The sequence below is a fragment of the Lepisma saccharinum genome, chromosome 8 (genome assembly GCF_977018435.1).
Source record: "Lepisma saccharinum chromosome 8, izLepSacc3.1, whole genome shotgun sequence".
Taxonomy (NCBI): domain Eukaryota; kingdom Metazoa; phylum Arthropoda; class Insecta; order Zygentoma; family Lepismatidae; genus Lepisma; species Lepisma saccharinum.
The window spans coordinates 53974261-53992874 of NC_139236.1; the positions used below are offsets into that span (position 1 = coordinate 53974261).

Sequence of the window (18614 nt, forward strand, 5' to 3'; positions counted from 1 at the left end):
CAAAGCATCACTATGTGAAAATAAAATTCAGTTTAGGATATTACATGTAAAACCATATGAGCATATTATTTCCAATTCTATAAGAGAAATACTCATGAGTTTGTAGTAGCCTATTGTGACTGACAATGCTGTGATTGTGGTGCAGCTAAGTAGACATGGATTGCTAGTACCCTCTTCCTAAAGTGAATTTATTTGAATTTACATTCATTTTTTTAAAAGAACACAACTGTCCTCCTCTCTTTACCTGAACCTAATACCAGCAATAACTAAGTGCCGAGGGTGCATTACTAAAGCTATGCATTTAAATTCATGAAATGAGTCATGGTTAACTGGCCATTATGAAAACTTTCATGTGACAATTGTATTCTTTATGTCATTCCTAAAGTAGCTTTTCATGTGATTCACAAAGTTAATCATTGAACTAAATGCACACACTGTAGCTTCAAACTGCACTATTTCAGTATTTTGCAATATAATGCGGATAGAAATCAAAATGAAGCACAAAACAAGTGATTGTATCTGTAACTGTACTTGTAACTCAGTGGCACATCCGTCAATTGATGGAAAAGGCCTGCCAAGTGGCTTTTGGGTGGCTGGCACATCCGAGTTCCACACTAGAGCCCAGTACTTCTATTTTCTACTTGTAAACTGCTCCCATTTGCCCCATGCTCAGTCAGCACTGAAATGTTTGTGCCTCCCACTAGAGATCAAACCGGGAACAGCTTATACCAAGGCAATAGTGTTAGCCGTTCAATTCTGCCTGAGACCATTAACTAAATGAGTAATAAAATAAAACATACAGTGCACTTTATTGCAACCTAAACAACTCTAACACAGGTCACCATCTATAAACAAAACACTATGACTGATGCTTCTGCAACCATTTCAAAACAAAACATTGATCAATTTTGTAAAAATTCACAAGAATATGATAAAGAGTTAACAAGTTTGGTTTTTCTTCTGTGTGTGTGTGTGGACTCAACATTTTGTTATAACTCTGGGAACACACCCGAAACCTGAATTTAGAAAGATTGAAAATATTAATTACTTACCATTTGGTGAATATACCCTCAGGTTAATTGGTATGTTGGAAATGCCTTTGTTACTTCCAGTAATTCTGTCAGTTTCAGCTTCAATTTCTCTCCGAATTTCATCGAAGTCCATGAACTTCTTACCTTTGGTATGAAGAAATTCCCCATATTCTAAAAGAAAATAAGTTTTTCTCATTAAGTGATGTTTTTCTCTCTGCTACTTTTGATAAGTTCAGCAATGAATATGAACGACCATTAGATAAAACTGGAAACATAGGTGGCAAGACTGAATAAATATTTATTGGTTTTTGTTTTTAAAAAATACTCATAATTTAGCATGACAAATCATCCAATAAAAAAAATTGGGAAATGAATTTCATATTTTTAGAGTGATAATCCCAACCCTTTTCCATATCAAGGTTTGCACAAACCACGTTTAATATAGTGCAAAAATTATTTTTTAAACATATGTATGCTTTTAATGTTTTAAGCACTGCATCCATAGCAGAAATACATGTTTAATAAACGTTACATGTTGTAGCATAGCATGAAAAATAATATTCATGTTTGTGAAGTGCATTAGTTCTTTTAAGAAATCCACAAGTTCAGAATTCTCAAATTGGTCAGTGCAATATGTTACACATTTGCCATGCTTTAACCATTTCTCCTTGTCTACCTTACCATATGTCTTTATCATCATCATTAAACACAACAAATTTTAAAATGTTTGAATGTCTTATTCATTTGCTCATATTGTTTCTCATGTGCAAGGCAACACTCATGATGACGTAGTGGCTTATTTATGTTTTTCTTTCAATGTGCTGTAGGATTTTTAGCTGTGCTTATTAGGAATGATGGTACTAAAAATAAGATCAGTGCATTAGTATGCAAGAATTTCAAAGTTTAAAAAAATGCAGTCACAAGTTGATAGCATAATTGCATGTCAAAAAAAAGGGCCAATATTTTTTTTACGTGGGGTTGCCAACACTGATGAAGTTGAGCTTGCGCAGGAGCATGCCCTAGTATTCTGTGCTTGCAACAAAGATAGAATCGTCAGAGTGGGGTTGCGTACGTGTGAGTAGCAGTAAGGTGAAACGGCTGCCGTAACACAAAATCCCACCAAATGTGAAGTGAGATCTGTCATACGATTTCTGAACGCCAAAGGACAGAATGCAGCTGACATCCATCGGGAATTGTGTGTCATTTATGGACCGACAGTGATGAGTGAAGGGAAGGTCAGGCAATGGTGCAGAAAGTTTTGGGAAGGGCGTTCAAATGTCCATGACAATGAGCGTAGCGGAAGGCCTAGTGTTCAGACGGACGATCTGGTGGAACGCGTTAACGAGAAAGTGGATTCCAATCGCCGGTTCACAATATCTGAACTCGCCAAAGAGTTTCCAGTGTCTGCGATAACAGTGCATCGAATTGTGACTGACAACCTGGGGTATCACAAACTGTGTGCGAGGTGGGTACCAAAAATGCTGACAAGATGCTCATAAAGAGCAAAGGTGGACAACTGCACGTGATTTTTTGGCCCGTTGGGGGGAGGATGGGGTTGACCTCTTTCCGCACATAGTGACGGGGGATGAAATGTGGATATCGTACGCCACTGGGGAGTCGAAGCAGCAGTCAATGCAATGGCGGCACTCTGGTTCTCCTAAAGCGAAGAAATTCAAACAAACACCATCAGTTCACAAACCGTGTTTTTGGACCAAAAGGGTGTGATTTTTGTGGAATTATTGAAACCAGGATGAACAATTACAGCAGAGGTGTACTGCAAAACACTGAATAATCTGCGACATGCCATCCAAAATCGGCGAGAGGAATAATACGCTCTGGAATTTTTCTGATCCATGACAACGGCCGCCCACACACATCTGCTCGTACTGTTGAGACAAGATTTCGATGGGAACTATTCAATCATCCCCTTACAGCCCGGACCTTGGCCCCAGCGATTTCTTTCTTTTTCTTCACCTGAAAAAGTGGCTTGCATTGAAGCATTTCAACGACAGTGATGTGCTCAAGAGATCAGTTCTGGACTGCTTCCACTCTCAGGCGGCAGATTTTTACGCAGAGAGTATATGGAAGCTTCTGCCACGCTACCAGAAATGTCTGGAGGTTAATGGTTACTACGTCAAAAAAGGTATGTACTTGTTTATCAATCACAATAAATTTCTTCTTTCATTTTCTTGTTTTTTAAAAAATATCTGCCTTTTTTTTTTGACATGTGCCTCTTGTATCTCTACTTTCCTGAAAACAGTAAGAAATTAAATGAACAATTCCACTTGACATAAAAATGTGATTTTATTAATTAGAAATGTAATCCCACAATGTCATTGAATTATGTATTTGAATTTATCAGAATGACATGAGCATTTTATTTTAATAAACAAAGATTATGCACATGTAAAACAATATTTTCTATGCCAAGTAATTTACTACTAAATTATGCAAAAAATATATATCTCAAGTAAATCTTCTGGTCAAACTTAATTCTATATTTGTTTCCCTTAGGGGAAGATAATTTTATAATACTTTTTAACAGTTGGGCTGAAAAGTTCGTAGGCTGACTCATAGATGGCGTTACTAGAATTAAATCCATGTGATTTTTACTTAGTACTAACCTTCAAAAGATACGTGTATAAATTTCACAGCTGCCGGATAATTAGTTCGTGAGATATAGCATTGTGAGTGAAGCAGCTTTTGTTATTGTGAAAAAATGGATAAAAAAGAATTTCGTGTGTTAATAAAGCATTGCTTTTTGGCGAAAAAAATACTGTTGAAGCCAAGGCTTGGCTTGATAAACATTATTCGGACTCTGCACCAGGAAAATCAACTGTTGAGAAGTGGTTTGCTAAATATATTTGAACATGCGAAAGCTGTGTGCAAAATGGGTGCCCCGCATGCTCACAATCGATCAAAAGCAACAACGTTTTGATGATTCGGAGCAATGTTTAGCGATATTCAACCATAATAAACACGAATTTTTCCGTCGATATATTACAATGGATGAAATATGGCTCCATAACTACACTCCAGAGTCCAATCGACAGTCAGCCGAGTCGACTGCACGTGATGAACCGAATCCAAAGCGTGGAAAGATGCAACAGTCGGCTGGCAAGGTTATGGCATCAGTATTCTGGGATGCGCATGGTATTATATTCATCGATTACCTCAAAAAGGGCCAGACCATCAACAGCGATTATTACATAGCGTTGTTGGAGCGTTTAAAGGATGAAATCACGAAAAAACGGCCCCATTTGAAGAAGAAAAAAGTGCTGTTTCATCAAGACAATGCACCATGTCACAAATCAATGAAAACGATGGCAAAATTATATGAATTAGACTACGAATTGCTTCCCCATCCACCATATTCTCCAGATCTGGCCCCCAGTGACTTTTTCCTGTTTGCAGACCTTAAAAGAATGCTCGCTGGAAAGAAATTTAGCACTGATGAAGAGGTAATCGCCGAAACTGAGGCCTATTTTGAGGCTAAAGAGAAATTGTACTATAAAAATGGCATCGAAAAATTGTATGACCGCTATAATCGTTGTATCGCCCTCAAAGGCAACTATATTGAATAATAAAATCGAATTTTGTCAAAAAAATATTTTTTACTATGTTAGCCTACGAACTTTTCAGCCCAACTGTTATGTCACTGTATTGTTACAGTTAATTCAATTGTATGGGCAAGTTCTTCAAATATGTTATTGAAACAAATACAGTGGACTCTTTTTAATTCGAACTCCAAGGGGCTACTAAAAAGAATTGAATTATCCAAAATTCGAATTAACCAGAATATAATAATAAAAAAACACACTGTATTAAACAAAAAACTGCATTAATACGCAAACAGTACACCTTACCTTACAACTGCTATGTTTTATCCATATCTCCATCCAGGAACACTACACTTATTGGAATATTTGCATAACGTGATTGTTTTTCATTCTCTTTCTACCTCTCTAAGCACTTCCAACTTTCTTATCTAATTTTAAGCTACTGTATGGACCACGTTTCGACATTGACTCCACTAAAACACATTGACAAATGACCCCTTCTGTCCGGCTATCCGTTCCCCTCTCAACTTGTTTCTGAGGGTTATAACGATCAAATCTTGCCAACTATCAGGTAAATAGATTAATCACTGTAATAGCAATAAAAAGAATTGGGCTGTGGATGTTCCCCCGAGAGTTGCGCTGTGGAATACTGATGCCAAGACTGTTACCCGAACGAGGAGGCCGATCCTCGGGTAAAAAAACAAAAAAAAACCAGCTTTGGAGCCAATGAACGGATTCGATTGAAATGTAAGACAGCCCAGTATCAGATCCTGATCGGCCAAATCCCAAAAACACAACATGGTAGGAGGTGAATTAAGGGAGATATTAAAGGTTAAAGAGCGAGAATCTATGACAATAAGTACAGACTCCCCGTCGCTCTCTACGGACCGACCGTGCAGAATACAATGGATCTGGCGAGAGGGTAGCCTCACTTCGAGGAGTCGCTGGAGATAGGTCAAGGAACTCAAATTACACGGGCAAAGATAGAAGGGTAAGATGCCACGGTTTGAGTACGATTTAACAAGGCGTAGACCGAACATTTAGAATAGCACATAAATAGACAAGCGGGGAAGCGGAAAACACAGTTTATCTTACACAACCTCTTGGGAACCTTCCGCGCTTGCAAGTACACAGTTTATCTTACACAACCTCTTGGGAACCTTCCGCGCTTGCAAGTACTCGTCTCGTGTGTCTAACCAATCAGTGTTGTGTTTAGTTCCCAAGGATTGTTTACAATCACGATGGAGTAGAGAGCGGGAAAGAGCCCACGTAGGGGGCGTTCAACCCCTTGCCTCCCTCGAAGATGCTGAGATCTAGAAGTGTGAAGTCTTACTGTCTAGAAGCCATCCCATTCATCATGCTGCCAGGAGCATCAACATTGTCAAGTGAAAAGTGTGACTGGAGAAGCTTCGTCCACCCCGTCGTAACTATAAATGCCCAATGAACTCGCATATTTACGTATAAATTACTTACTGACATTGCTTATTATGGTGATTAGATCATACCAGCGATAATTTTATTATGTAAATCAGAATTTCAGTCATCCAATTAGGCAAAGTACTTAACCTTCAGATTGTCCGACACTATAGATTGTCGCTGTAATTATATAACGGTGATCAAATTTGACCTAAAAAAAGCAACAATATAAAGGTAAACCTAATAACATTCAATTATACCTGCATAAAGGAGTAGTGTTTTCGTCCAAGCTTAAGCTCATACCTGAACATAAGATACCCGGAAACTAAAACATGAATGAAAAAAATAGGAAAAGATGTTATCAATGCTACTGTCTTTAAACATCACCCGAAACTAAATTTGTATTAATTAATGATATCTTTTGAAATGCTGAAGTATGCGTGAGTGTGAATGTAGGAATGAAAGGGGCATTAATGTGAATGTAGGAATGAAAGGGGCATTAATGTAAGTGTTTTATGCGTGTTCTCTTATCTAGCAATTATATAATATAAAGTAAACTAACCCTGTGGTGTGTAATTTGCAACTGCAACTATCCTATACAATCTCTTGGGCTCCAACTGATGGCACTTACCCTGGCACAAAAGGTAAATATTGTATGAATCATTGCCTATTGTTTATTTGTTTCTTTTTTGTTTACATTACCCATGTAACCTACCCCCAGCATCCTCATACACACTAAGGTAGACGCTGTTAAAGGGTGAAGGTCACATCCCTACAAATAAAAGCTCTGGGGATTCCCGCTGCCCTCTCTTATCTGCCGTCCACACATCTGTTAACCATAAAAACAACCTTTTCAAGAAGAAAAGGGGGACGAGTCATTTGTTGGAATTTCTTATGTAGCAGCAACTTTGGTCTTTCTTGGAAAGATTTATATTAAATTACTGGAAAACTGACTTCGAATTATCCAAATTTAACTTTCAAAATTTGAATTAAGTAGTCATTTTAAACATTTTTTTTAGATAGGGGTTTCAAGGGAACTGTGCTTTTGTTTGAATTATCCAAGTTCGAATTAAAGAGAGCACACTGTATTTCTACTTTGATCTATCAATTGCAAAAAATAAATTTATCATTTTCCTTAAAATATATATGCCCAAAATTACAAAATGCAATATTTTATTATGGGTCTGATTTTACAATAACTTACATGTCATTCCATTTAGATGCATTTTCCTAGGAGATTCTGTCTTACCAATATTATGCACTCTATGCATGTGAAATATGCAAAAAAAAAATTACACAAATACCTTGATTTTCTGTTGCATACGTACTTTACATAACTCACGTCTTCTCCTTTCATTACATGCATACAATTATGCGTTGTTTATCAGAAAAAAAAATAAACACAGAAACTGAAGTTAGGCAAAAATATCATGAACACATGGAGTTTTCAATGAAAACTTATACTTGTCAACAAGAACTTTCTAAAAGCCAGACACATGTGAAGTAGGGGTTACTGAATGTTGCATTCTTTACATTTATTACATTGGCTAAGTAGACGAGATGATTTTTCGTTTTATGTCCGCTTTACGTGCAGATGAGCTAATCGGGACTGGATCTACAGTTTTTAAAGTGAGGTCTGAACCACCATGTGCCTCCACTGGCTATCGAACAGCACCCTTTGATTACAAAGAGACCAAGTTGTAACTACGTAGAGGCTCCCGCAAATATGTATACACTCTGTGACCCAGGTATTATGTTCCTGGATTTTTTGTTTCCTACATTAACAGAGGCAGGTAATTATGAAGATCACGACAATCACAACATGATAGATACATACTTGATTTAACTTAATATTCAGAAACTAGGAGGTATAAACTAATCCTGAAATGGGTTCCTAGAACACAATTGCAAATTATCACGAACATTTTCTTTTATAGTACATTTCAAATGTTGAAACTAGTTTGTTTTTTTCCATATGCATGACCCTACTGTTCAGCTGGACTTGTTTTATCCACCAGAATTCCAAGATACACAAGGACCATTCTGCAGCATAGAGTAAGACAGTGGTGAAAATCAGGTCGTTGGCTTTACGTATAGTATTACTTTCGAAATTCCTTTTGTTTCATAATTTTTCTTTAATGGTAACTCATATACAATTTGAATACATCTGTGTTAGTGATGGGAAAAGTCGTTCCTTTTGTGGATTCGATTAGTTTCGTTCCACCCATCTTATTCCAGTTCCACCATGATTTCGTTCACTCGTTTCTTTGCGGAATCATGATTGCTGGAACCTCTCGTTCCAAGGAACGAGGCACATGTTTCGTTCCTCCTTGCCAGAAGAGGAGGTGGGGGAAATTGAAAATAATGCAGAATGGAGTTTTGTGCTGACAATGACCTGGTAATATGTGTGTGATAATTACACATGGCTAAAAGGTGGGCCCATTCAATGTTTTTTGCAGCGTTTTACACTTCCCGGATGCACTGCTCAACTCACTAATGTGAAAATATACTTTACTTTGAATGCAGAAAATTATCATCATGCATTTTATTCCCATTTATTATTGATATTAGCTATAACAAATAGTAGTCACACTAAAGGCGATGGAAATAAAGCTAAGAAAAATATGCCATGTGGTAAAAAAATCTCTCAAAGAGGCCGATTGCGTGTAATTGATTCGTCGACATAAATTTATCAATACTGAGTTTTTGAAAATATAAGTTTTTTTATGTCAACAACAAGAATGGTTCATAACTGATATTTTCTTTTTACCTTGTTGTATCTATTCTTGATAAAGGTTGTGTAGGGGAGGAAAGGGGGAGGAAAAAGAAAAATGCAACCGACAAATATAATTAATAAATCCAATTGCAAGGGATGCTAAATGATTACTGTGCTCTTCTCTCAAAGTAAACGTATTTTCATTAATTTCATATACATAGTTACATCCCTTTCTTTTTAGAATACAAAGTTCTTGTGATTCAAATTCAGATTTCAGCGAACATTTTATTTTACGAAGCGCAGGTGCATTTCACACACACCTGCACCTTCGCTTCTCTCCAGGCTGTTTGGTCGGAACGAAATCTCTTATGATTCGTCCACATCCAGAAACTTATTCCAAGGTTCACTGACTAGTCCTTCGAATGTACAGTCACCCTATTGGGGAGCTGGGAGCGAGTTAAAAACTGAACTAATGACCTCTCTACTCCTTGGCTTCTTGGTTGGTTCCTTCCGACCTCAAAAGTGGGTAAAGGAGGAAGAGGAGTTTAGCGGTGATGATCCTAGCAGGAAACTTTCCCAGGAATGGGAAATTTTGGAGTCAAGGAAGGGAAAAGGGCGAAACATCTAAAATGTGCAAGAAAAGGTGGAATTATACATCATGCATTAAATAATACTTACCTTTTTCCTTTGTTGACATATAAACACGTGAAATGTATTTTCTTGCAATTCGAACTCAGCTGTTCGTGATTGAGTTAAAAAGTGTAAAAACATTCATATGCTAAAACATTAATTAACAATAACGACTGAAATAAAACAGATTTTGTCCAATGTGAAGAAGATAAATTAACTATATACTCAGTGATTTATCCAGCTCTAAATAACATGGCTATATTTCTTTTTTTGCAAGACCCCTTTAAATTTATTCAAACATCTAATTTGGTAGCCAACCCCCATGGCGGAGTGGTTAGCACATCGTGCTACGACACCCGGGGTCCTGAGTTCGAATCCATGGAAATTTGTGAGTGTCCATTCATCAATTTCATCAGTCATCAGCAAATTAGCCAAAAGTGGCACAAAAAGCAAAGTAAAAAAAAAAAGCACATCAATCAATCAGTCTAATTTGGTGCTAAAATTTGCCTTTACATCACTTTCACCCTCCTAGATTGGAAGTTCTGGATAAATCCTGAAAGAAGGGACCATTTATTTTCTATATTATTGTATTTCTTGGTTGTGGAAGACATGGAATTTTAAGGTTGAAAGGGGAAGTCTTTGCTATACGGGAGGGAAATTTTTTCTCGGAGACAGGACAGAATTTTGCAGAATTCACATTGTCCATAAGCCGCTATTTAGACCAGACCACGGTGCTTCGGAATGGGCAAAATACAACTTTCCTACTCCCCCCCACTCTTCCCTCTCCAAAGAGTGTCTTTTCATTCAATGTAGAGGCAGATAACGGGAAAGTAAGGGAACAAAAGGACAAGACAAGCCGCTTGTAGAAGTTCCTCGCATGTGTTGACAACGACGCAGGCCCAGTAGCTCTGCACACAACCGGAATAAATTCCAGCTGACTTCCGGAATCGGAACTATTCGTTCCGGAACGACCCATCACTAATCTGTGTGACTAGAAAGACTGCATGCAAGATAACAAAAACTTGATTTTTTTTTTCAAATTATACCAAATGTATTGAATCTTTAATATTAATTGCTGTATTATTGGAGGGAGCAATTTTACAATACCGGGAATTTCTCCATTTTGTTTGAAATTCGGCATACTCACTAATTTTGGTCCCCTAATCACAAATCTGAAGTTAAAATTTGGCGCTCACACGTGGAAATAGCAAAATAATCGAAATTAGGTGCTTATTTCTACACCCTCGATTTCGGCCCTTTTTTTAAATTTTTTGTGAACATTATGTGATGCTAATTGTGAAGAACATAAATCTGGAGCGCAAAAAGAACTATGCACCACAGTAACGATCTTTCCACTGCTTTCCACCTCCATTCTTCCACGATCAATGATCCCCAAATGAAAAAGTAACAATATGGGAACGATGTAGACACAGCAACAAGTACGCAACGAATACCAACCCTCACTTGTCCACATCAAATATGGCTACCACGGTAGTGTATGGACAATCATACCGGTGTTAATTACATATAATTCAGGAATTTCTATACATGAGCACCAAATTTTAACTGCAGATTCTTGATTAGGAGGCCCAAATTAGTAAGTATCCGAAATTTCAAACAAATTGGACAAATTCCCTGTATTGTTAAATTATACCGTAATTTTTCCATCTTGGTCTCCTGAAAAATATATATATATATATATATCGAGGACTATGCAGTAAATGGACATCCCGAGATGAAATAAGACTCCCACAATGATTTGGCACTGAACATAAAGTTATTCACTAGGCCTTTCATAAACTAGGAATGATAACTATGTGTGTACTCACCTGCAGCTGCATTTATGAGCTGAAGGATTAACGGCCTTCTTGTCACAATTCCTGAACCTCGAGGAAGGAAATCCCTAAAAGTTAAACATAAACAAATTAATACTAAAGAAATCAAATCTACTACATCATCTGTGAACGTTATTTTTGCCACCATCAAAATTATATTTATACCATATTTACTCAAGTACCCCACATCCTGCAATCAGCTGTACACCTGATTTGGAACGAAAAAAGTTTTTTTTTCTTTTTTCTTCTTCAATCAATGCAACAAGTCGTTCATGGCAGTAGTATTATTGTTGCATTACACCAATCTGTATAACAATATTCCTTTAACTATTTTTATTACAGAGTGTCAGATGGTATTTCAAAATTTCAATTGATTCATCTTTCAAAAATACATATTGGCATTCAATATCCTGAACACAAAAATCAATGAAAATTAGATTATAATGATCAATTTTTTGCAAGTTTTAAAATATGTTCCCTAATATAAGAACCTTTGCAAAATTTGGAGAAGTTGTGAAATTAAATGTCACATTTTTGTGATAGATTATAGTCAAATTCAATGTATTAGTATTTATACTTTGTATCTCATCTCTGTTACTAATGGCTAATAACATTGATGAGGATAAATTATAAGATGACACTGATTAAATGAATACTCACAAATAAACATCCATGCCCAGGTCCAGACTTGAACCTGGAACCTATGACACCAGGATTATGAATCGAGCATTAAAGAGTTCACCCACAGAGGCAATGTGATTTTTATACATCCTGTCAGAACATACAACTAGAGATAGCTTTACTTGTGCCACTAGTTAACTTGACCTCATACTTAATTTTTGCAAATGATCCGTGTAGCCAAAGTTAGAAATATTCATTATAAATGTTCTAGTTTCAAACAACATGTGAAAAGTAATATTTACACCCACCAAGTAAGCATGGTCGAGTTATTAAGGGTTCAAATCAGTGTTCTAAATTAATGGTCACAAGTTGCCATGTTTGATGGTTATACACTTCTCATCATTATAAACTTCATGCAAAATATGCATTTTACCTGGAATCTCTTTTTAATACAGGAATATCACATTTGAAGTTTTCAGTTAATTGGACTGGGTAGAAATTACTTTACATTTTATCTTTAGTATAATTATGACTACATGAAGGATTGGATTATCCGCTGTACCGTACTTGCAACGTTGTTTTAAGTGTTCAGCACATTCCTCGGTAACGGTACAGATTGTTTTATGATTTTTTTTAAAATTATCCTAGCAAGAGTACTAATTATCGTAGAATTTTGGCAATCATTGTCACATGAAATTTGAACCTTCCTTAAAGTAATAAGATCTGCTTGGATTTTGAAAAAGTTATTTGTGTTGAAAAAAACAACTTAAAAATTACCTTACGCAAGCATGAACGCTTCCCATGGACAATACATTTTCAGCTGACAAGCAACTGTAAGTGTCTTAGACTAGTGGTAATTAATGTAGAAGTAAATCGGAACCTTAGTAGAATGCCTTTAGGGACTTTTATTTTAATGCTAAGAGAACCAAACCTGGCCTGCCTAACCTAACTAAGAAAGCATATATTGAACAAAATCTTACGTAATCGCTAAAACTCCGTAGTATGTGTTAACAGAAATAAATAGATATCGAACCATGATAAAATTCCATTTGTAGAATGATGAAGTTGCAATAAAACTTTTAGCATTTTGAGAAGAGCAGGCCTTTTCCACTGTCTCCGAGGTAGTTTTTATACTATCCGTACCTTTTTAATGTGTTTGACCTATGCAGGTCCATTTACACCTTCCATTTTTAACCTTTCTCACGGGGCTTTTTACACCCCTTTTTTTAAATTTTGATGTAAGGGTTTTAGATAAGGGGATCTTCTCCACATAAACTGAAGGGTGTAAAATGGCTATGCATGCCAATGCACACAAAAACTTTTAAATCAGTCATCAATGAATACTTCATGACAGTCAATAGAGAACAATCACAAAGAATGTCCTAGCCTGGATTCACATTCAACACTTCTAGTTTCACAGCAGCAATTGATTTACATTTCTGCCTGCACGGGGCTGGTGACCGATCGTACCCCTCGAAAATTCAAACTTTTTCTTCCCAATCTGCACATTTCAATGTTTTAAGGTGCATGAAAGTGATTTTAACATGCGGGAACCACAAATAAGCGAGATATTTATCCTCAAAATGCGACCACGGCACGTCCAATTCTTCGCATCCCGGACTACTTTCCCCACTTATTTGAAGAAATTTTCATCTTCCATGCAAGAAATCAACAGCAGATTTCGAAGGATAATGTGTAATTACTAGGGCTCGGAAGTTGAGGAAAAACCCTTTTTTCTTTTTCCTAGTGTCCGAAGACGAGGCCCAACATAATATATGTTCATTTTGGGTCATTGTAGGCCAGAAAAAGGTGGGTTTTATTTGTCCTTTTTTGCCTTTTTCAGCGTTTTTTGGCTTATTGGTCCTTTCTTACGTCTTAATGGCTTTTTTTTTTTTTGCAACTTCACCTTCTTTCGACTACGTTTTTACTGCACATTCTCACTTCGAATCATCACCTCTTAAACATCTTTTCTGTAGTAAAGAAATAAAAAGAAAAGAGAATAAATATATTTGAACCGATCCCTGAAACGAGAGGAAAACATTTTTGGATGACTGAAGCAGGTACGGTACAAGGTCCTTTAACCGTAACTTGTCTAGGTCGCGCTGTAAATGGCAACTTTCTCTTGTTTTGAAGCTTTCAGCAGGGTGCCTACAACCAGACAGCACGCGTGTGCAAAGATCTCAAGTCAGATAAGGAGGTGCTGCGCATATTCATTAAATATATAATTAATTTGGATCACATTTATACGTCCTTTTTTCAGTTTTTAGGTCCTTTTTTTATATTTTTAGGTCTTTTTTTTTTTGGCAATTTATAGGTCTTCAACTTCCGAGCCCTAGTAATTACCATCATGAAGAAAACCAGTAAATTTATAAAAATAATGTCTGCTATACATCTCACATTTCTTTTTCTTGGCAACTCACGAATGTACACACAGACTCTCTATTGATGAAATCGTAAATTTGAAATATCGTAGAACAAAATGTTTGGTAGCACACTTTGCCCAAGTTCCTTTTGTTTTATTGCGATTTCATCATGCTACGAATGCAAATTTTTACATGGTTCGATTTCAATGTAAGTCTGTTAACATATACTGTGGAGTTTTAGCGATTACATAAGGTTTTGTTCAATATATGCTTTTCTGGTTAGGTTAGGCAGGTTAGGTTTGGTTCCCTTAGCATTAAAATAACTCCCTAAATGCATTGTACTAAGGTTCCGATTTACTTCTACATTCATCCCCATGCTTCTACTAGGGCCTCCCTCATGACGCAGTGGTAGCATCATTGCCTTGTAATCAAGGGGGTGGAGGCACAAGTGGTTCAGATCCCACTTTAAACTGTAGGTCCAGTTTCGATTAGTCTTACTGTGCATAAAGTGGACTTAAAACACCAACTCAAACCAAACTATACTTCTACAATATTTATTGTTGCTTGTCGACGGAGAATATCTTGTCCATGAGAAGTTCGTAAGGTAATTTTCAAGTTGTTTTTTTCAACATAAATAACTATTTTCGAGTCCAAACAGTGCTCATTACTTTAAGGAAGGTTCAAATTTCGTGTCACAATGATTTTCAAAATTCTACGATAATTAGTCTTTGTGCTAGGAGAAATGATAAAACAATCGGAACCGTTACCGCACACTTTCCATTCACCACGTTCACTTCAACGATATTTATACTAAGAGAACCAAACCTAACAACGTGTCAGGCATTCCTCATGTGCATGATGTCCTAAATCATACCTCATAAAATCGCCAATTACTCGCTTATAATGCATTTCCGCACACTAAAAACAACACGAAACTGTCATATGAATAAAAATCTTTCCAAACCACTAAAAAATTTCAAGTTTCTCACGGGGGTACACCATCACCGAAAATATTTTACATAAACCCTCAGATAAACTATACAAATTTTAATTCAAGAATCCATGTTGCAGAGTTCGTCAAAAGCTAAAAAATGCACGTCTCTCAAATTATGTACTTGTAGCATCCAACTTTTTGCTATTGGATCATATCTGGCAACTAAATTATGAACTTTGCCACCTCAATGTTAAGGGTAACCCTCTATATAATGGACATATAGTTTCGAACACCAGTTGATATCACAGACAACTGTTTTCCTACAGATGTTCATCATTTTTATACTATTTACTCCAGTTCTAAAGCAGTATGCAACAAATGGTTGACAGTAAAAAAAACATTGTACTGGTACTTAAAATAACCCTGATGTTTTGAAAAATTTAGAACAAAATTTCTTATTTTACAATAGGTCACATCAAGTTAGAACAACATGGGGGAGATATTTTGGGGCTTCTCAAATATCCCCATTGCTAATCTGCATTAGAGGCAAAAAAAATTAAGGGTCTTAATTGTTGAAATAATTAATTTCCTAAGTTATATTTAGATTAATTGTGGTAACAGTTAGTTATAGGGGAAAACCATTTCTTCATTTTTACAGAAAAAACTACTTACGAAATTAGTTTCTCTAAGGTTTCCAACGTTCGTTGAGGTATTTTCTTTCATCATGGAATCTATTTGACCGGGAAATCATGTATTTTTCAAGAGAAATATCTCACCGACGTACAAGTGCCATTGCTTTCGCTACGTGAACCGGATGCTGCATACGTTTGACGACATAACCCCCAATCAGTGTTTCCAACCCCCCATTTTTTTTAACTATGCTTGCCTAACCTAACCGTATCAGAAACGGTTCGTGGGGCTATCCGTTAACTACCCATGCATAATGTACAATTTGCACACGCGACGAACACGATAGCAGGTATTTTTCGGTGAAGAAGGGTGGAAACACTGCATACCTACAACACTAGTCAACCTCTGCTCGCCATATTGTGCGTTACAGAAGTGAAGAAAGGAATAACAAAAACTACTCTCTACATGAAAAATTGTGTTTGTTTTCGTGTAAAAAGCATAATGGCACCTTGAACTACGTGCTGCAATACACAATTGGTAATTACGAACCATGCAAAACACAAAATATCCGATTTTAATGTGTCTCCGATATAACGAACTGTTACCTGCATGGTTATATTTTATAATGTTACAACTCCAATGTCTATTATCTGGTTTTGAAGATGTGTGTACACATGTAACACAGTAAATAATACAAAAATGGAGGGGGGCGTATATACAATTTGTTTAATGACAAATGTACCGGTAACAGTTTCGATTGTTTTATGATTTCACCTAGCACAAAGACTAATCATCGTAGAATTTTGGAAATCACTGTCACACGAAATTTGAACCTTCCTTAAAGTAATGAGCACTGTTTGGACTCAAAAAAAGTTATTTATGTTGAAAAAAACAACTTGAAAATTACCTTAAGCATTTCTCGTGGACAAGATATTCTCCGTCGACAAGCGACAGTAAATATCGTAGAAGCGTGGGAATGAATGTAGAAATAAATCGGAACCTTCGTAGAATGCATTTAGGGACTTTATTTTAATGCTAAGGGAACCTAACCACGAAAGCATATATTGAACGAAACCTTAAGTAATAGCTAAAACTCCACAGTATGTGTTAACAGTCTTACATCGAAATCGAACCATGTAAAAACTGCATTCGTAGCATGATGAAATCGCAATAAAACAAAAGGAACTTGGGCCAATGTATCTTACAAGTCGATAATATTTGAAGTGCAGTGAATGTTTTGTTGATTAAAGTAATACTTCAAAATAAATTGAATACAAATATTTTTCAGTGTTATTGTTTCCAGTTGTGTGCCTTTGACAATCGATTCTTCATCGAAACAAAAAATACATAAAAGGAGAAAACCAGACTTCGACATACCAAAAATAAAAAGGACAATGTTTATTATGGGGTACATATTTAAATAGCTTTTGACTACTTCGTTTATTCCAAAAATATTATGTCCTATCTAAACGTCAATTGATTTGCTAAGAATATCTACTCAACTCAACGACATTCAATTTATTGATCGATAGAAGTGTTGTTCTCTTGTAAGTAGTACATAATGAAAAGCTCTAGTCTTTTAACTTCTACAATAGAATAATGCAAAAAAAATATAAAAAAATACGTGCACAATTTTAACAGCAGATATAAGATAGACTTACCTGCCGACAAAATTTTCCAACACCGAGCTTTTTCCAGCGCTCTGACCTCCCACAACAGCAATTTGTGGAAGATCAAGCTGCATATGAACACCAAGTTGAGTGAAGGCATCTTGCAGTTTATTTACAATAGGGATAAGTTGCTCTAATCCCGGATTACCCGACATTTTATCCTAATTTCACACGTCCACTTCCCCGCTAGTTCTGATTTCGGATTCTCCTGCGGGGAGGAAAACCAATATGGCGTTCTTCCCACAATTCCTCACTTTCAATGTGGTTCAAAACATGCTCCGATGAGTTCAAGTTCAAATCAAAAATTCCAATTGTCTTTGGAGAGAAATTACTACGATGTTCCTTTGGACAGGATCACTCGTCATATTTTATATCATTGTTCGTGTAAAGTTTGTCATTTTGCATCACTTCTGTTTTCAGCTCCACAACTACTTCATGCTTGATGGAGGAGGAGAGGGAGGGTCACAAATCAATGAAAATGAATGAAAGCATTTTATCAACAGTGCTGCTCCTGCTACTTGTCACTACAAAATTTTGTATTAAAATGAATTTAACGGTTTAGAACGTATGGGTACAAATGCTGTGCGAACAGGGACGTCGGAACCGGATGACTTGCCTTCCCACTCATCATAGTCTTTTTGCCCCCCCGGTTGCGAGCTAAAAATGAGACTATATTCTTTCCAACTTGTGTTTCGTTTTGAAAAAATTGGAAAAATATTTTTGCACTAGTTAAATGAACGTGGACTCAAGTTTCGATACCAGCAAGAAGTACGTGACAGAAAGATCCATGTGCACATAAGAATCGCAGCCACGTCTCCGCAAATCAAGTGTAAGGTGGAATTATCCCCTTATAAATTCGCAGTTTCGATTTTACGAACAGTTGCAGTCGGTGTAAAACAATAAACCCCACGTATCCCGATGGGAAGCGGGCAGAGAGCAGCCTAATTTTGAATCTCTTCTTTTCCATCTGCAACTACATTCCGTGGATGCAAGGGCTCCGAACCACGGGGGCAGGTGAAGCTTGAGCCTTCTAGGTAAAAAGGTGAGGGTGAGAAAAAATTCGAGACAACGCGGTGGTCTAATGGGTACGGCGTCTGACTGCCACGCGGAGACTCGGGTTCGATTTTCGTGCTGGGTGATCTAAGGCCGGAATTTTTCCGGGCTTATCCCCGCAAAAAGCGGCACCCGGGCTCACCCAGCCTAAAATG

General features: G+C 36.8%; 1 protein-coding gene across 3 annotated transcripts in view; it reads right to left on the reverse strand.

Annotated features, from left to right (window-relative positions):
* Positions 1-17738, reverse strand: part of shi (dynamin-1 shibire) — an 80867-nt gene extending 63129 nt beyond the window's left edge. The window contains exons 1-3 of one of the 3 annotated variants that reach the window (XM_083126666.1): positions 17398-17736; positions 11183-11256; positions 1053-1202 (exon numbers count right to left, since the gene is read on the reverse strand). In XM_083126666.1, the coding sequence (XP_082982792.1) occupies positions 1053-1202; positions 11183-11256; positions 17398-17561 (388 nt within the window). In that variant the 5' untranslated portion in view covers positions 17562-17736. Of the gene's footprint in view, positions 1-1052; positions 1203-11182; positions 11257-17397 lie in introns of all 3 variants that reach the window. The other 2 variants (XM_083126665.1, XM_083126667.1) reach the window with 2 other exon arrangements.
* Positions 17739-18614: the final 876 nt, after the last annotated feature.